Source organism: Ammospiza nelsoni, chromosome 13 (assembly GCF_027579445.1).
Source record: "Ammospiza nelsoni isolate bAmmNel1 chromosome 13, bAmmNel1.pri, whole genome shotgun sequence".
NCBI lineage: Eukaryota > Metazoa > Chordata > Aves > Passeriformes > Passerellidae > Ammospiza > Ammospiza nelsoni.
Window position 1 is genome coordinate 3008170 of NC_080645.1, and position 19320 is coordinate 3027489.

Here is a 19320-nt window from a genome sequence, read left to right on the forward strand (position 1 = left end):
TCCAAACCATTCTGTGATCACATCAGCTTTTGAATTGCATCAGATTCTTTGAAATGCTCTTTCTGAAAACTGAGAATTCACATGATCGGAAATTGCAAAACTGCCTCTCTTTGGCAAGAGGTATTGAGTCAGAATTTAAAAAAAAGAAAAAAGAAAAAGGCAGAGCCTAATACCTGCATAAAACCAACACAAGCTCTAAGTTAATGTGAGCAGAAAATCTCTACTCAGCTATGCTGTTCTCTCCTTTTCATATCATGCTTCAATTATGGGTGTGCAATGTATTGAAATAAATCCTCTGGATTTTTCAGAGGCATTAGATAGAGTTACCACCCAAATACCACACTTTAATATTGCTCCCACTTGACAAAAGCTAATCATTAATCTCTTTCTGCTTGTGACTGCATTGCAACACAACTCCAAACAACCCTGAACACGCAGAAATGAGTGACAGGTGCCTCCTGCACCCTGCATGTAAAAGCTGGGGATTTTCTAGTATTGGTGTTTTTGTTAGAAAAATGCTTCTCTGAGAATAGAAATAACTCCACGTTTACTTTGGTGAAAGTACAGCTGAAGGGCTCTGGTTTGGTCCTGGCTAGGCTGTGTTTCCCACCCGCAGATCTCAGTCCCAGAGGCAGTGAATGGGAGCGAGCAGAGCCGAGGTGCCCCGCAGGTGTGTGCGGGGCAGGCTGAGCAAAGCCTCCCCCGGGGCCGCAGCCGGAGGTGCCGCAGCAGCAGGACAGCGCTCCCGGCAATGCCGGGCCGTTTGCAAAGCGCTTGGGGGCCGCGGTGCCCGGGATTGCGGCACTGCCGTGGCAAAGGAGCGCTGGGGAGGCAGCGGGAGCCCCGCGGGCAGGAGGGCTCCCCGCTCCGGGGCCGGGCCCGGCAGTGCCGGCCTGGCTCGCAGCCCGAGCGCTGCCTCGCCTCAGCCGGGTTTGCCTTGCGTAAGGCGGCCCAGGCCCAGCCTATAAAGGCCCGGCCCGCGGGCTGGGGGCCAGTGGCACCATGGCAGCTGCGAGGGACACGGCGCGGCTGGCCTGGATCCTCTGCCTCGGGGCCGCGGCGCTGGTGGCCACAGGTAAACACCGGGGATACGGCCCGGGGCAGCTGCAGGACAGAGGGCACCTGCAGCTGCCTCCGGGGCCAGCCGAGAGCCGGGCACAAACCCTGGGCAGGGATGGGCACAAACCCTGGGTTGATATAGACACAAACCCTGGGTAGGGATGGGCACAACCCTGGGTAGGGATGGGCACAAACCATGGGCAGGGATGGGCACAAACCCTGGGCTGGCATGGGCACAAATGCTGGGCTGCTAGCGACACAAACCCTGGGCAGGGATGGGCACAAACCCTGGGCTGGCATGGGCACAAACGCTGGGCTGATATAGACACAAATCCTGGGCAGGGATGGGCACAAACCCTGGGCAAGGATGGGCACAAACCCTGGGCTGATATAGACACAAATCCTGGTTAGGGATGGGCACAAAGCCTGAGCTGATCTGGACACAATCCCTGGGCTGAGCCAGGTACAAACATTGAGCAGTGATGGGCACAGACCCTGGGCTGAGCAGGGCACACAAATTGAGCTGCAGTAGTAAAAATTTCATTTCAGTTTTTAATCTGCTTTCACTGATTTGTTTTACTTGCCTTCTTTGCAAAATCCCTGTCCCAAAATCTTGCCTGCTGAGTCTGACCAGCCACAGTACCAGATATGTATTTGATGTTGGACCTTACACACGGATTTTGACATGGGTTTTTATCTAACAACCCAGGGTAAACAAAAAAATATTAAGATCTCTATGCCACCCCCAATGCATGTAAGACAGTGCAAATTATATACCTGATGGAGATGGACATACAGGCCAAACAATAGGAAGGCTGAGATATGTCAGCTCTAATGATTTAATAAAGATACAAGTGAAAGTGTGTAAATACATTGAAAATTAAATTTTAAAAATACAATTAAAATTTAAGTGACTAAACACTAGTAAAATTTAATTGAGTAAACACTAGTAATCAAATTAGTAAAATAAAATAGTAAAACATAATAGCATATTAAGATAGTGTACTATTAAAGCTGATGAGAGTTTGTGGAAGTTTATGTACAAAAACTACTTGTCTAAGTGCACTAAAGGTGTACATTTAAGTAGCAAATCTAGCAATTACTTACAACCAGAGCAGTGATGTGATTCTGTGCTGCTGTCCCACAGAACAACCAGAAGCAGAGACCAAATACGGGAGAGTCCGAGGGTACCAATTCCACGTGGACACAGCTGAGAGGACTGTAAATGTCTTTTTGGGACTTCCTTTTGCTAAGCCTCCCGTTGGATCACTGAGGTTTTCTGAACCCCAGCCACCTGAGCCATGGGAAGGTGTCAGAGATGCCACTTCCTACCCACCAATGTAAGGCCATGACCAAACCACTGACCCTGTCATGATGTTAAACTCTGGGCACTTCCAGGACTCTGATGTGCTCACAGGGCCATCCATGAAGACAAATTCCTTGGTGCCCCCTCGTTGCACCTGCAGCTGTCCCAGTGGATGCATTTCTAAAGACACTCTGGGAGCTGCTCTCTGTGCCAGCAGCTGCTCTCTGACAGGCATCAGAGAGAGCTGAGATGGAGCAGCACTTACAGACAATGCTCTGCCTCAGGAGCACTTGGCCAGCCCTTACCAATCACTGGAAACCTTTGGAGCAGGGACAGAAAGGAGCTGAGGAAATGTTGGAACACAATGTTAGCGGGAAACTGCTGAGTCAAGTGCTTAAAAGGGCACATAGGAAATGCACAGCAATGCCACTCTACCTTGTAAATGTCTCACTCCATTGATTTGTCCTACTTCCCTTATTTAGCATCTCAAGGCTAATAACTACTATTGCAATGTAAAAAGCTATTGGAGACTTCAAATAATTCATTTAGATTTGCATATGTATTTCACATACCAATCTAAAAGTGTGCTGGAGATCAGTTTCTGCTTGGCACTTTGTTGTGGAAGTACAAAAACGTTTCTCTTCACAGCTTTCAGGATTTTGTGAATTCTCTTGCCTGTTACCCTGTTACTTTTGCATTTATTCAGGTGTCTACAGGACCAAGAACAAGGACAGAATTTTTCAGACTTGATTACCAACAGAAAAGAGAAAGTTGCTCTGCAAGTGTCTGAGGATTGCTTGTACCTAAATGTCTACACACCTGTTTTGACAGGAGAAAAGGAGAAGCTGCCTGTAAGCAAAATCCTTATAACACCTTCAGCAAAATTATCTGACAGGAAAATTTCAACCTCTGGCATAAGCAGACATGCAGGGGCACTTTTGTAGTGATGAACAACTTACATGCTTTCTCCCAGCAAATATTAGTTGGTATTAAAGAGACACAAAATCCTATTTTACAAGTAAAATTGTATTGCCATTTAGCTAAGCAGTGCTTGATTTAATCCAAAGGATCAGTCCAAAGTCACAGGGCACTGACACAGTGTAAACATTTAACAAAAGCAGTGCCATTTTGTAGCCCTGCAGGCCTCAGATTTGAATGATTTCTGCAATTTGTGAAATGTATTCTGACAGAATAGGAGTGAAATAGCAGATAGTGTTGTATCATGGGCTACATTTAGTCTGTCTCACTGGGGGCTCTTACCTGAGCTGGGTTGATCCTCTGTTTCTTTTTCCAGGTCCTAGTATGGATCCATGGAGGTGGATTAGTTTTTGGAGCAGCTTCATCATATGATGGCTCAGTATTTGCAGCATTTGACAACGTGGTGGTTGTAACAATTCAGTACAGACTCGGTATTGCTGGATATTTTAGGTGAGTTGGATGATCTCAGTTTTTCCTAAGTGATTTCCAAAAGGATGTGTGCAAAGCCTTTGTAAAGAGAAGTGCAGAAGACTTGCTTATGCAAAGAAACATTTCTGAACTGCACCTGCAGCACTGGGGACAATTTCCAGTGCCAAGGCAGATTCCAGGTCTGTTCTTGTGGGGCTGCTGCTCCAATCTCAGGGATGCCCGAGCCATCCATTCGTCAGTCTTGGAGGGAAGTTCTGTGTAGACAATGGCAGATGATTTCTCACACCACAGACTGTGTTTTCCTCTGCCTCTTGGCTTGCATTGAGCACTTGAACAAATCTGTTCTGTCCCTGCAGCACTGGTGATGAGCATGCCCGGGGTAACTGGGGATATTTAGACCAAGTGGCGGCTCTTCACTGGATTCAGGAAAATATCATGCATTTTGGAGGAGATCCGGGATCGGTCACTATCTTTGGAGAATCTGCAGGAGGAATCAGTGTTTCTGCTCTTGTAAGTTCCCAGTAATCAGGAATTGTAATTACTTGGGGGAAAACCCCTCCATCCATTTTCAGTATCTGCATGGGAAGTCAGCAAGATAAAAGGGACGGGATTACGGCGACACATCACCTGGGTCTTTGATAACACAACAAGGCAAAACAACACACATTTTGAATGATAATGATTTGTCATTTTCATACTCAAATGCTGTGGTTTATTAACAGAATGTTATTACTCATCTGTTGAATTAAGTTCTCATTGGTTTGGGGTGTTTTTTTCAATGTCAAAAAACCCTCAAAATCTAATCTAATGAGAAAAGTCCTTTAGGAGGAGTTGTGGACTCTTGCCCAATTTCTGTTTGCTTTGACAGCCACTTGTGCCAAGTGATTGAGGTGAATAGTTCTGGAAGCTGGTGCAGCCCTGCAGTTTGTGACCCTGTGATTGTGTAAAATCTTTACCCCAACACGGAGCACATTGGCTGTGATTCTCTCCTTCTCCAGTCGCTCCCACTGTGGTACAGCTCACACAGCCCAGCCAGGCTTCCTTGTACCTGGCATGCACATCCCTGCTTCCCGTGGCCAAAAGCTCTTTCCTGCCCTTCTGCAGCACAGCCAGCCTGCCTTGGGCACATCCCATCTGTACCTGCCCTGCAGGGTGCTACTGGGAGGCCCTGGGAGCAAAGGGCAGGGGAGGGAAAGGCCCTGAGCTCCCCATCCCTGCCAGCGCTGCCAAAGCACTTTGCACAGCTGGGCTGTGGCCAGAGGCTGCACAGGGACACTCTTAGCACATGGGCTTTCAAAATGCCCCCAATGGCCACTGCTGATACTGAAACCCAAAATCCCAGGGGAGAACACACTGCTTGTCATGCTTGTCCTTGCTTTCTCACAGGTCTTATCTCCCCTGGCCAAGGGCTTGTTCCACAAGGCCATTTCAGAGAGTGGCACTGCAGGCCTGGACTTGTTCACTGACCAGCCTAAGGAGGATGCACAGGTGGGTACTTGTGGTAATTTTAATTCCTTTTTGCAGGTATATCTTAAACTGTTCAGTCCAAAATATCAAATCACATGAATTCACATTTCTTGTGGGTGAAGGCAGTGATTAAAGGCAGTATTTCTGTGTGCAAATAGTACATGTTTAATGATGCGTTGCTTATCAAACACCTAAATATCCACAAAGAGAGAAAAACGTAAAGTCAAGGAATATTGTAACATGTAGGGTCTTTAAGAAAACTCAACATATACTGTTTGGCAGAAAAACAGTATCAGACTCTGAATACTCTTCTCTTCCCCTCCTGTTTGATGCCTGTAGTGTACAAATAAACAAGACTTTATTCAGGTATTTTTTACTTTGAGAACTACAGCTTCATCCTTTCTTTTCTCTTCAAGTGCAAGAAACAATTTCCAGAACCTGGAAGCTGGCACATCAAAGAGACAGCTGTCTCTAATGGCAGCTCTTGCTCCAGCCAAAAAGACATCACCAAGAGTGGTAGAATGTGCTCTCTGTTGCCCTGCAGATGGTTTATTCTCTAACTCCTTTATGTCACCCAGCCTTCTCAGCCCAGCCTGTTAATTACCAGCATTGTCTCAGAATATTTCTGTATCAAAAAAACCTGGAGGCAGAGCTTTTCCCCTCCTGCCCAGCCCGTGGTGTGAAGGATTGTGAGGGCTTCCAGTGCCCTCCCTCAGGAGCTGGGACAAGCCAGGCTCCAGCATCCTTTGTGTTTGGCTGCTCCTGCTGCACTCAGTGTCTCATAGAGCCAGACAGAGGAAATGTGTCCAAAACTGTTTGTTCTCACTGCTTGCAGAAAATTGCTGCTGTCTCTGGCTGTGAAAAATCCAGTTCAGCTGCAATGGTTGAATGCTTGAGAGGAAAAACAGAAGAAGAACTACTACAGATAACACTGAAAATGGTAGGTGAAATAATTCTTCTTGCTATTAAGTGACACCTCAGACTTTTTCATCCCAAAGAATACTCTTTGTGGGATGTAATATTAGGAGAACCTGAAGTGGATGTAAAATCTGGCGTTCTTGACTTTTTCAGGACATGACAGCACTGCAGATCTGCAATGAGACCTCGCCTGAGAAGTGCAAACAGGTTCCTGCCCTTCATTCTGCATGCACTTGGAGCTACCTGTGGCTTGCCGTCATGATCAACTAGGGCAAGGAAAAGAAACAGCACAGATGATTCAGGAGAACCTGAAAATCAAATCATATGTTATATCCTACTTACAAGTACTTATCAACATACTTATGTGCCTCTGAAACTTCAATACAGATGTGGTTTTTCCCCCACTGTTCCACACATCCATGGCCATAATTAACTAAGGAAAGATATTAATTCAGTATAATGACTTCTACTTCACAAACATTAGAAATATAATGTTAATCTTCAGAGAACCTCCTGCCTAGTGCAGAACAGCTGTCAGAGAAAATGTTAAGATGGCTTGGTTACCATTATGTTTTGTATTTTCATTTGGCTTCTCTTTGGAACTGCTGTTAAAATCTGAACATCTTTAGGAACTAAAATGAATGCACTAATGAAGCTTTCTTTTTTCCCTTTCTGTTCAGGATTTCTTTTTCATCAGTGCATGTGTAGATGGTGTATTTTTTCCAAAGAGTCCCATGGAATTACTCTCTGAAAAATCAATCAATGCTGTCCCATACATCATAGGAGTAAATAACTGTGAATTTGGATATGTACTTCCTATGGTAAGATGTTAAAATGCTGATATTTAAGCATCATTTTGTAAATAGAGGCTGTTTTAGTAAGTACAATTATCTGTTTCACACAGATGATGAAATATCCTCCTTTTGTGGATGGTCTGGATAAAGATGTTGCACGTCAAATTTTACAGAGCAACTTAGCACTACTCATTAAGGTAAGAGAGCAGTTTCAGAATAACCCAGGGCTGCTGCTTGGCTGGTCTGCCTGGTTTTACTCCTGGAGGGACACATTTCTCACGGAAATGCCATTGTGCTGGAGAGCTCCCTGAATTGGGGCAGAAACAGGCACACAGGTGCTGCACTCCTGTTACCTCCAGTCACTGGAAATACTCTCTGCATTCCCAGCCTAAATGCCCCTCTTCTTCAAAAGGAGTTCTGTGAGAATCCAGGAGTGATGCAGGTACCTAAACAAGGTCGCTTGGACATTGTAGATCCCCCCAGGTCATGCAAGACATGCAGAGCAGCAGCAGGTCTGGCAGGAGACCTATGGGACACAACCTCCTAAAGCAGTAGCTGGGCACTGAAAGGAAAGCCCGATAGGTTTGGGGTGCACTGACACATTCCTTCAGGTCTCTCAAGGTTCTGCTTCCCTGTAATTTACAAATCTCTTGGCTTTGTGGTGCCTTTGTGCTCTCCTGAAGCTACTCCATAGAAAAGTACAGATTATGAGGTAAGAATTAAGGACTCTAGAAGCAGGGCCAGTACTTGCAAGGATCAATCAATGACACAAACATTCACCATGAACTTGGAAATGCAGAGCCCAGGCTTGTTCTGAAAAGCAGAAATATAGTCAGTGACAACAATCAATGGATTTGATGAAATCCAGCAGGATTTCTGTGCTCTTGTGAAGGTGTTTGCACAGAAGAGAGAAGAGTCAGCATCACTGACTGCTGCTTATCTAAAGGTGGTTGATCCTTTGATCTTGCATCCCTCTTGTCCCCAAGATCACCTGTACCCACAGCTGTGTAACTCCGCTCTGAGCTCTGAGCCACACTCTGACACAGCTGGGGATTTTCTCTGAAAGCTCTTGGTGAGGATTAGCCAGGGATGTGCAGAGGCCACACTCACCCACTGCTGTTGCTCCTTACAATATTCATCATCATTATAATACTTTTCATTGCTGTTTCAGGGCGTTACATCTGAAGTTGTTGACAGAGTGTACAAGGAGTACATGGGGGATGCAGAAAGCCCTGCCCAGGTCCGAGATGGCCTCCTGGATGCAATGGGAGATGTCTACTTTGTCATCTCATCTGTGGAAGTGGCCAGATCCCACAGAGGTACCCAGCAGCTTCAGAACAGATGTTCAATTCTGTCTGGGTGTGGTGTGGACAGTGTGCAGCACTTTTCACTATCCAGAGAACTGGTAGTGGTTTTATTTAACCAAAACAGTTATTCATTAAAGTTTATCATTTCTGGAGCAGTATTTCCAGCTCTCAAACCAGCACTTTTCTGTGTCCTCTAGATGCTGGCAACCCAGTCTACTTTTATGAATTCCAACATCGGCCAAGTTCCGTAGAAGGTTTTCTACCAGAGTTTGTAAAAGCAGATCATGGAGCTGAGATTGCCTTTGTCTTTGGAAAGCCATTCTTAGCTGGTGATGTACCCATATTTCCTCCATCTTCCTTTTAGACCCTCATTACTTCTCATTTCAATTACTGCATGGCTTTAGAATAGAATTTCTCTCTTTATAAGCATTACAAACCTTATGTCTATTATTAGCATTCCTTATATATCATAAGCCTCATTATGAGCATAAGCATCTTCTGTCTTCACTAGCAGATACTTTGCAATACATCATTCATCTGCAGGTCTCTGCTTGAAAAACCTCCAACAGCTCATGGCAACCAGGAGAGGTGTTGCAATGATACAGCTGATACTCATTAGTTACTTTCTAATGTGGCCATTTCCTCTCTCCCTTTGCAGGAGGTGCTACAAAAGAAGAAAATGAACTTAGCAGAACTGTGATGAGATACTGGACCAACTTTGCTAAAAATGGGTGAGAATCACAAAGCTAATTACAGCTCAAGTTCAGTCTGTGCTGCCCAGAACGTACTTACCTGCCTGAAGCAGTACTTATATGGTGCTTTCCAAAATTTGACAGAATTTAAGACAAATATTGAAGCAATTTATCTTCTTAAAGGTCTTTTTAAAGAACCTGCCGACATGAGGAAGAAAAAAATCTAAGAGCAGTTACTCCCTCAGCAATGGAGTTTTAGATTTAAATGAATGGCACCTTTTACACTTTTGCTGTTCCACTGATGAGCATTTTCATAAAATACTGTCCATTTATTCAGGTACCAGAATCACATCAGCTGGGCTCACCTGCTGGTTTTCTGAAATGCTCTGAACCTGAGCAGTCAGACAGCAATGGATTGGCAAATGGAGAGCTAACTTTTCCTTCTGTTATTTCCAGAAATCCCAACGGGGAGGGCTTGGTCCATTGGCCTCAGTATGACCTGGAGGAAAAATACCTGGCAATAGACCTGGAGCAAAAGGCAGCAGAGAAACTGAAAGAACACAGAGTGGAGTTTTGGGCACAGCTCATGAAACAAAGTCAGACTGGAAGGAGAAAACACACAGATTTATAAGATCTGTGGGGGGCACAGTTTGCTTTTAAAACCCAAAGGAAAGTCAAAGAAAATGAGTTTTTCAGCATACAGAGTAATAATCACCTTCTAACTCACTGTTGTGTAATCTGCCGGCCTAATCACAGTGAAGGGAGAGCAACAAGGGGCATTCAGAATGTTTGTCAGACTGAAAATCACTATTTAATGAAGCAACCAGAAAAAAACCCCCACAATCTGTCTGAGTCCAGACAGACCACGGTACCTACTCAGTGCATATCAAAAGTGAATACTGAGGTGGGAATGGGCAAATGAACTGAAATCTGTAAGAAATTATATATATAGAATATGCTGTAAATGTCAGACGATTTTATATGCTTATTCCCTTCTTCTTTCAGAAGGGCATGGTCAGTTGTCCTTCCTAGAGACACTTTCTGCTTTCTTTCACTGGAAATAGCTTGTAGGCAGCAGAGCATCCATCAAACAAAGTCTGTGAGGTGAGCTTGACATCTCACAAAAGAGGACAGAAAATCTCTACCTGTTCTATTGCTTTGTGAATTGTTCTAAATAAATGGTGCTTTGATTTTTGGAACTTCCTTTTCTTTCACTTAACTGATGGAGGCTCATTCCGAGAGGTCAAGGCACACGCGAGAAGCCACAAACGTGCCCAGGTTCTTTCTTCCACCCAAATGGTTTCAGGTATGAATCTTTGCAGGTGTCTGTGCAGGACCTGAGGCTTAAGGCTCTTCCACAGCCTCTTCTGGGCTGTGACTGTGCGTCCTTCACCCCTTCCTGGCAAATGCCCGGTGCAGGGGCTGCAGGAGGACGCAGTGCTGGCAGGACAGACGCCCACAGAGGCAGAGGGGGAGCAAAGGCTGGTGGTGCTCCCTGCACGTTGTTGGCTCAGCAGCACCAGAGAGGAGATCTGCTGACATGCAGAGTGTGCACCCCCAGCCTCCCCCAGCTGGGGAAGGGCTCAGGGCACACCGGGAGGGAAGTGGCTTTTTTGCCAACTTACATGGCAAGCAGGACACAAAGGGACGATGTGGGAATCCAGGAAGCCAGGAGAGCTCTCCTCATGGCCACAAACAAACAAACAGCCCTACTCCAACTCCCCCTTGCACGGGTGCCCAGCTCCCACATCCCACAGCACCTGGGGGCTCTCACAGGGACAGCCCAAGTTCCTGCTGCAGCTGGTGACCCTTTGTAGGTGTCTTCTTCTTCCTCCTCTCCCCTGGCTTCACTTGCTTTTGCACACCTGTGGATCTCAAGCAGTGTCATCTGCACTACCTGGCGACTCCCTTTTCTGCATTTTCCATAACTTGTGAAATACTCCAATTGTGGCAATCAGTAACAGCTAATTGCAGCAACCATGCTGCCAGTTGTGTCACATATTTCTTACCCCTTCCCTTGTTTTGCTCTGGCACAGCCTTTATGTCCATTAGTGGTGTGTTTGTTGAATCAATGTGACTGTTCCTGCACATTCACAAAAATCATTATCCTAACAAGACAGAAGGAATCCTGTGTCTTTGGGAATGCAGAGCCACCAGTACAACTCCTGGGTAGAATTAGGCACACATGATTACAAAGAAGTTTCTGACTGTGTGAGAGGAAGTGTTCTGTCCATCTGTGGATTTAAACCCCAAATATAAAGACTGGTACACACGGTCAAACAGCTGAGAAAGGAATAACACCACGGCCACAGTGAATAGGCCACATTTAAACAGCAGATCCTTACCTTATGTCCCAAACCTCATTTTATGTCATAGCTTTAGTATTCATGGTCACTTGGTTCAGATTCCTAGCTGCACCAATAGTTGAATAAATTCTCAGCAGTATATTTACTGATACTATTCAGGAAGAACTGCTCCTGTTCTGTTTTTCACATTCTGTCAAGAAAACCTTAACCTTTTTTTTTTCTAAGTTTATTAATTATCCATAATTACTATACTTGCCTTTCCAAGGTTGTCAATACGTTTTTTCTATCCCAGTCCTGCTTCTCAGATCATCTTGTTGTTAAGTGTGAAATATGCTAATTTTTATTAAGATAGCATGTTCTTTGCTGTCTGATCTTTGTAAATTGCAAACCTGATCAACAAGGAGGCAGATTTAATCTGTGAAACAGAGCAGCCAACAAGCTCTAAGTGATGTCCATCTGTTAGAAACACAAATTCCTGGTCAGCAGCATTGCCTTGTTAAGGTTTGGGGCTGGACATGTTCCGATGATCTCAGCCCCATGGGAGGTTAATAGAGATCAGAAGGATTTCTACTGATACACGAGAAATGCAGAATTCAGCAGCCACGAGGACAAGGAACAAAGGAAGGCCACTCAGTAACTGTGTGGAATCAGCTCTGAGCGGGTAAAGGGGAATTTCAGCTAACTCTGGTTCCAAGGAACAGCTATGGTGGAAGCCATGTTGTGGCAGTTTTCTGTTCCCTTTGGGATGCCCTTTGCAGCTGCAGTGTGCCTGGAGCTCTGGACTTTGTGGTTTCAAAAGCCTAACCCTAGGCAGCAAAGAGTGCTTTAGGCTAAGACTGGTTCCGTGGAAAAAGCTGTGGTGGAAGCCGTGTTGTGGCAGTTTTGCAGGGGCAGGTCAGGAGCTCCAACTCCTGGAGCGGCCCACAGGAAAGCAGCGAGCCAAAGGCCGAGAAATGGAGAGCGTGGCAGGGATTAATAGGAGATGCGAAACACTCGTTAACCAATAGAAGGGAGAATACTAATTAATAGGGGAACTACGTACCTCGTAACCAATGCACATTAATGTCTTTGTTTGCTAAAAGCTGTAAAGAGTGGAAAGTTTGGCCGTTCGGGCCGCTCGCTTCGTGGATTTGCCACCCAGTGCCTTTCAGCGCAGCAGTGTGGGTGAATCGGTGCTGGGACTCCGGCAGGGAAGGGCCGGTCCGAGGCCGGCCCCGTGTCCCCCGGGCAGGGAAGGGCCGGTCCGGGGCCTGCCCCGTGTCCCCCGGGCAGGGAAGGGCCGGTCCGGGGCCTGCCCCGTGTCCCCCGTGAAGGGAAGGGCCGGTCCGGGGCCTGCCCCGTGTACCCCGTGAAGGGAAGGGCCGGTCCGGGGCCTGCCCCGTGTCCCCCGGCCGGAGCTGCCGTGAGGTGAACACCCGGCCCGCGGGCGCGCGCACGGCGGGTCGGGCGGGCACGCGCACGGCGGCGGGGCCATGGCGGGCGGGCCGCCCGTGCTGCTGGGGCTGCGCGACGCCGCCATAGCGGGGCCGGGCCCGGCCGGGCCGCTCCCGGCGTGGGCCACCAACAAGTTGGGCGGCACCGCGGTAGGGCCGGGGTGGGGTTGGGCTGGGCTGGGCCGGCGGGGCCCGGCCGGGGCGCGGGGGTCGCGGCCGCCCCGGCCGGGCCTGAGCGGAGGTGTCGGTGTTGCAGGACTGGGTGCCGGCCGTGCGGGCGGGCCCGCCGCGGTGCGCGCGGTGCGGGCGCGCGCTGCTGCTGCTGGTGCAGGTGTACTGCCCGCTGGAGCGCGGCCCCGCGCACCGCGCGCTCCACGTGTTCGCCTGCGCCGCGCCGCGCTGCTGGGGAGCCGCCCGCAGGTGAGCGCCGGCCGCTTATCGGCGCTGTCATTGCTGGTATCATTGCCGGTATTGTGGTTGTTACTGTTGTTATGTTATTATTGCTGTTATTGTGGTTGTTGTTCCTGCCGCTGGTCAGTTGTCCCCCTCACCCTGTGTTTCTCTTTGCCCGGCACATGGAAGCTGGAAGGTGCTGCGCTCCCAGTACTCGCAGGTCCAGGATAAGCAAAGCCGAGCTCTCAGCGTCACACAGGTACAGCTCAGCCCTGCCTGCCCGGGGGGACGCTCTGCACACCCTGCATCGCCTTGTTTCAATAACCGGGACCTTCCTCCAGAAGCTGCTCTCTGTGATGGTTTTCAGCCACGTCCTGGCTTGTGTGGAGAAGTCGTGGGCACTGAGTTTTTGTCACTGCACTACAGTGTTTACTAGTTAAAGAGTGTTTAAGCTACTGTTTGTGATCTATGCCAGGCTGGTTTTAAAGGGGACATTGCAGTCCAGCTGTATGGCCAAAAGTGATACTTTATACTCTAGTTAGTTCAGCTGTCTAAACTTTATTTTCCCACTTCAAGTGGATTGGGCTATACTGTTTCGGTTTGGATTTTTAACCTGTTTTCTTTGTATTCTCTTTTAAATTGACCTCTTTAAATTTAACATGAGGTTTTGAATTAATGTGACTCAATAATTATTAATATGCTCGTGAGGAAAAACTGCATATTGGCTAAAGCAGGTTGGAAGAGTATAGTGGCACCAAACTAGTGGCGGTGGGCAGGGAGGGTTTATTCAGGTGGTATATTTGCAATGTGGAATCTTGGCCTGTGGTAAATGGGCTTTTACTCTGGTAAAATGATAGTGGTGTTATTGTTATTTCCTTCTGTGCTCTGCCCTTTGGGTGCAGAATTCCTGTTGGGTGCAGGAGCTGCTTTAGCAGCAACTGCCCCTCAGCTGGCAGGGGCTGTGCCACAGCCAGGGCATGGCAGCAGGAGTAGCAGGGCCACTCAGAGGCTGCTGAATTCTTGCTCAGATTCTCCAGCATGAGGTGGTTTTGCCATAACTGCTGGTGTGGGGTGTAAACGTGGTGTGTTGGGAAGTACCATGGTGAGGAGAGTAGGTGCAATAGCACTGAGCATTAGGTTAAGGTCTCAGTTCTCCATCTGTGAGAAGCTGAATTTGAAGTGCATCAGGGTGGCAGACCTTGGCAATGTTTTCTTCCCCCCCTTTTTTTTTTATTCTCAGAAACAAGAATCGACCTTTGCTGCAAAGGATTGGTGTGAGGATGCAGATGACTGGGGAGCCTGTGATGGAGCAGAGGCTCCTGCATGTGCCTCCCTGGAGCTGCTTGGCCTAAAGGAAGCTGTGAGCAGCGAGGTGGAGTGTGCATCCCAGCTCCAGCAGCTCCACCTGTCTGAGCCTGCCCATGGCCCACGTGCCCAGCACACACCTCCTGCAGCCAGTGAGGACGTGGTGATGGCAATGGCTGCTTCAGCTCCTGTGTTCCAGCCCTTCTACATCAATGTTGTGGATGAGGAAGATTACATGGGTTTCCTTGATATGGATCATGCAGATAAGCTACTGAAGGAGTATCAGCAGAGAGAGTGCCTTGATTTGGAGCAGATGATGTCAGAAAGGTGAGAACAGGTCTGCACTTCATGGTGAAACTGAAGGAATTGTGTGCTTTCCTGTATGCTGGCTGAGAATCTCAATGGCACTCTCACTAGACCTGACTGGTGACAATTGTCTGGAAGCTCCTTTAGGAACCATTGGGGTGCTGTGCAGTGCACCCAGTGCTGCCAAAGCTGCAGCTACTCCAAGGTGCTTTCAGCTCAGCTGTTTCTCAGGGACTGAGCAGTGTTCATGGGCTCCAGGAGGTGCAGTGGATGGTTAATCTCTGAAACAAGATCTGTGCCACATGGCAGGACTTTAGATCATGACATTCCATGCTTTTTCCTTTAAAGGCCTAAAGATTTTCTTCCATTTCAGTTGCATTTTTAGGAGTTTAATTTTTTTGGGATTTTGTCTAGAAAGATGGCTGATGGAAAGACACCTGAAGGTTTACTAAAGGTTGCCTGAAAGCAGTTGCTGAGCATGGTTCCTGTAAATATTTTCTTAGTAAAATATTTAACTAAGGGGTTACAGTGAGGACTTCTGGCCTCTTGTGCCTGGATTGGGGGCAGCATGGGATTTGTTTGTAGCTAAAGCTGCTGTCAACTGCAGAATCTGCATAGAAGACTTCTCAGCAGTGCGGGTCCTGTTGATTTTTGTTGACCACTACAAAATTGTTGAACTTTAATTATGCTTGATTCAAAATTGAAAGTAATACCATCATAATTGAAGAAGCACAAAAATGTTTGAGAAGTTATTAGAGGATGGGTTTTTGATGGAATACAGCAGATATCTGGTGGATTTGAGTCCCGTGTGATATTTGAAAACACTGTTAGTAATTGTAAGTCACCAGAAACCAAAGAACTAGAAGCAAAATGCTCACTTGCAACATCTAACAGGAATTTTCTCTTAACAGGTATATCTTTTTTCAGTGTATTTAGTATAATTTAATGTGAGTTTATAGTAACCATTTCCTATTTAAAACATGTCATATTGAAAACCTTACTGGACAGTTTGTTTCTTGTTTTCATACAGTTTTGCAGGTGCAGATGGTAATGAAAAATATGAGAAGAGTGAAGTCAAAAACTGGGACCACACATTCCATAAATTCATGAAAAGAATATCTCTATGTCCTGAACAGATTTTAAGGTACGTTGATAATCTGGCTGTAACAGAGAGATACAAATCATTGGCATGGATGGTTGGTACATCAAAATAAATTCTTTATTTGGAAATAGGTGTATGTTTTAATTCCTTAATTAAAAAAAAGCTGCCGTGGAGGCTGTTGCCAGGTCTCTGGTCTGCCTTCAGTCCCTGGTTGGGCTTTGTTCATACAAAGTTTAAGTAGATGAAAAGCCCAGCATCAGGATCAGGGACCACGGCTCTGGCTGTGGGAGGCTTTAGGCATCAGACCTGATGAGGAGAGACCCTGAGTGTCTTTGGAGCCTCACTGAAATCCAGGCACAGAGGTTTCCATGAGGCAGTATTGGGGTGGAAGTGTAACACAGTGCTGTGCTGTTGTGATACATTTCCAAGGCTATCTGCTCCTCTGAAATTTTGTTATCTGTTTGGAATTTCTAATGTCTGTCCTGCAGGGAATTTCTTGTTTTAAAGCCCTGGAGCTGCAGCTCATTGTGGACTCCCCTCAGCACCCAGCACTCTTCAGGTCTTGTACATCTGCTGCTTTTCCTAGAGCAGAAGCAGGTGTAACCTCAGAGCAGAGTAGCTGCTCTTCCTGAGAGAGGAGTTAATTCTGGATGGGATATAGTGAAGAGTAAATCATAAATCATTCATAGTACCAGAAAATACAGCTTTTCGTGGATCACACCAGCTGCTCCAGGGAGTCCAGTGCTGCCTGTCTGGTCAGGCTTCTCAGTGTAGTGACAGGGCTTTTGTTCACCAGCTTTCCAGTACCAGGTGGAACTAACTGGGCCCTTTTTGATGAGGAGCTAAAAGTCTGAGTGGCTGCTTAGACAGAAATGAAAAATGAGAAACTTTCATTCATTGTCAAAGATTATACAGGAGATTTTCTAATGCAGAGTGCAAGTAGCATTTTCAGACAGCTTTTCACTGGGTCTGTCTCTTTGCATTATTGTGCTCTTTGAATTTGCCATTCCTCTAAAACACCAGCTCTGCTGGTCCCTGGGCTGTCCCTGGTTACAATCTTTCCACAGGCTCCCTTTGCCCTCCCTGGGCACTGTCAGTGACTCCCATTTCCCCTGCCTGCAGAGCACAGCATCTCCTGCTTGGCATTCAGTGGAAACCATCCTTGGTCTTTGTTTCCTGCTAGCTGTGAAGCTCTGATAGCTCTTACAAATTAACCATCACTTCTGAGCCATAGCTGCAATGGTTTTGAGACCAATTTGGTGTTAAATCTTGTTGAATTTTATATTTTATTGCTGCTGTTTAGGATTCCATTTTTCAGGGAAGTGTAGTTTGCTTAATGAAATTATTCTGGTACAGCATATTTTGGAGGTGTACATTCAAAGCATTTATCCACCTCTTTCCTTAAGATTTTCCAAGTGTTAACCTACCAAATATTTGCCTCACCCTGTCTTTATTTTTTGGTTCATGACTGCTTTGAAGCTTCTGGCTCACCACCATGTTTTTGCTTGAAGCAGGTTCAGAGATTTCCTATCAAATTTAGATATTTAAAAAATGATAATTTTCTCCTCCCTGTCTTCTCTCAGATACTCTTGGGGTGGCCAGCCTTTATTCATCACGTGTCCTCCAGCCAACCTGGAGCAGGGTATTCCAGCCTGCAGTGCCTGTGGGAGCAGCAGAGTGTTTGAGTTCCAGCTGATGCCCACGCTGGTCAGCATGCTCCAGAGTGACTCAGGTGCTTGCCTTGGATGAATCAATGTTTCCAGCAGTCTCCTTTTTGGGAAGGTGCAGTGAACTGCAATTTGGGTTGTTTCCAGCTACCCACACGTGCTTAACCACAGTTCAGAGAATCTGCTGTCTCCATTTCAGTGAGCAAAGAGACAACTCTTCTACATGGAGACTAATTACAGCTTGAGTTGCTCACTAGTGAACTTTACTAACTGCAGTAGGGATAATTCCATGGCCATGGGAGTATCTGTCTTTATTGCCTCTTAAAGGAGGCCTTGAAAGATAATAAATGCTGTGAGATAAGATTGCAGACATTTAAAAATCCCTTTGAAAATTCTGATTTGGCTGCCTTTAAAATGTTTAACATTAGAAAAATGCTGTTCACATAGGAGACTGAATTAATTTGTGCAAAGACTGAAGTCTAGTGGTAAGCACTAGCCCCTGATTATTACTTTTCATACCCTTATGTACCTCTGTTGCTTTGTTTTTAGATCTGTCAGTGGAATTTGGAACTGTTATAGTTTATACATGTGAGAGAAGCTGTTGGCCAACAGATCATCAAACCCCTCTTGAAGAATTTATTTTTGTACAAGAAGACCCGGATCAGAGATTATTTAAATAAATTGTATTTCTCTGCATAGATCAAAAGTCTGTTGGGGTGTTTTTGTTTCTTTTACTACAAGTGTGTAATTGCATAACAGAATTTCCCTCAGATGTGATGAAAAATTAAATTCCAAGAATAACTGATTGAAGGATATAAGCATGCCTTAAAATGTGGTGGCAAAATTTGCACACTTTGGTTACCCATGGAAATTGAAGTGTAGAGATTGTTTACAGTTCTAGTTACTCTTAGCATTTGGGAAAGAAGTAAAGGAGAAAACCCTTCTCACATACTATTAGTGTCCATCAGCCACACAGAATCAGTTTTTAGAAACTCTTTGCAGTGAGAACTTAATGCCAGCCTGATTTTAAAAAGCAATTCTGCGTTAATTTGACCACGGATTGGAAATTCGGTGGATGAAGGGCCTTGCTGTCCCTGCAGCTGTCCAACATGAAACTTTTCTGTGTCTCTCCAGTGAAGGAAAGGTTCCATTTGTGTGCTGAAATGAGCTGTGCAGTGCCATGGGTCTGTGTGGGGAGAAGGTGCAGGGGTGAGTTAACCCTTGTGTTCTCACAGGTACAGAACTGGGGCAGGGGGATTGGAACCATCTGCATTCTCCTGTGCCTTCCCTGTTGGCTTAGGCTGAACTGCAGAATCTTCACTGACTGAAGGAAAAGTAATTTCAGTTTCCATAGAGCATTCTGTACAGGTTTAACACTACAACATAAATTAATGCACTAAAAGTGTGGGTTTTAAATAAAGGGAGGTGGGCAGGAGAGGAAATTCCACGCGAGTCATGGAATGCTGGCAAAACTGTGTTTTTAAGGAAGAATTGTAGCTTACAATGTCAACTTCTGGGGGCAAGTGAAGTCATAAAAACAAATATAATAATGTAAAAATATATTAGAAATAAATATATTAAAAATATCATAGAATATGCTGAGTTGGAGGGGACCCATCAGGATCTTCAAGTCTTGGCCCTGCTCGGGACACCCCATGAATCCTGCCATGTGCTTGGGAGCATTTTCCAAATCCTACTTGAGCTCTCTTCATAATAATATAATATATTAAAAAATCTTAAACATATAAATATATTTAATATGTATAGTTCAATTTTAATATTGAACGATAGTATATGTAGTTCAAAATTAAAATTGTTTATATATTATAGTTTAATATATAAACTATTTAAATTTAAT

General features: G+C 45.8%; 2 protein-coding genes and 1 long non-coding RNA gene across 3 annotated transcripts; 2 read left to right on the top strand and 1 right to left on the bottom strand.

Moving 5' to 3' along the window:
- Positions 1-1002: 1002 nt before the first annotated feature.
- LOC132078885 (fatty acyl-CoA hydrolase precursor, medium chain-like) lies at positions 1003-10149 on the top strand. Its single transcript, XM_059481200.1, has 14 exons — positions 1003-1075; positions 2207-2399; positions 3072-3216; positions 3660-3793; positions 4129-4282; positions 5159-5260; positions 6075-6179; positions 6311-6364; positions 6838-6978; positions 7062-7148; positions 8123-8270; positions 8456-8587; positions 8917-8989; positions 9407-10149. The coding sequence occupies exons 1-14, from the start codon at positions 1003-1005 to the stop codon at positions 9579-9581; spliced, it is 1716 nt and encodes a 571-aa protein (XP_059337183.1). The 3' UTR covers positions 9582-10149.
- Positions 5381-9412, bottom strand: LOC132078886 (uncharacterized). Its single transcript, XR_009419335.1, has 3 exons — positions 9316-9412; positions 9051-9148; positions 5381-8922 (listed from the first exon to the last, which is right to left on the bottom strand). It is a non-coding gene; the product is annotated as an uncharacterized LOC132078886 (long non-coding RNA).
- Positions 10150-12728: 2579 nt separating the features above from the next.
- Positions 12729-18168, top strand: PDCD2L (programmed cell death 2 like). The gene is made up of 7 exons (XM_059481571.1): positions 12729-12839; positions 12946-13109; positions 13272-13341; positions 14323-14714; positions 15724-15837; positions 17379-17527; positions 18012-18168. Exons 1-7 carry the CDS (start codon positions 12729-12731, stop codon positions 18140-18142), a joined length of 1131 nt encoding a protein of 376 aa, XP_059337554.1. The 3' UTR covers positions 18143-18168.
- Positions 18169-19320: the final 1152 nt, after the last annotated feature.

Coding starts and splice junctions, on each gene's coding strand:
- LOC132078885 (XM_059481200.1), top strand. CDS start 1,003: ATGGCAGCTGCGAGGGACACGGCGCGGCTGGCCTGGATCCTCTGCCTC. Junction 3,794..4,128: donor GGTATTGCTGGATATTTTAG/GTGAGTTGGATG, acceptor CTGTCCCTGCAG/CACTGGTGATGAGCATGCCC. Junction 8,588..8,916: donor TGGAAAGCCATTCTTAGCTG/GTGATGTACCCA, acceptor CTCCCTTTGCAG/GAGGTGCTACAAAAGAAGAA.
- PDCD2L (XM_059481571.1), top strand. CDS start 12,729: ATGGCGGGCGGGCCGCCCGTGCTGCTGGGGCTGCGCGACGCCGCCATA. Junction 12,840..12,945: donor ACAAGTTGGGCGGCACCGCG/GTAGGGCCGGGG, acceptor TCGGTGTTGCAG/GACTGGGTGCCGGCCGTGCG. Junction 15,838..17,378: donor TGTCCTGAACAGATTTTAAG/GTACGTTGATAA, acceptor GTCTTCTCTCAG/ATACTCTTGGGGTGGCCAGC.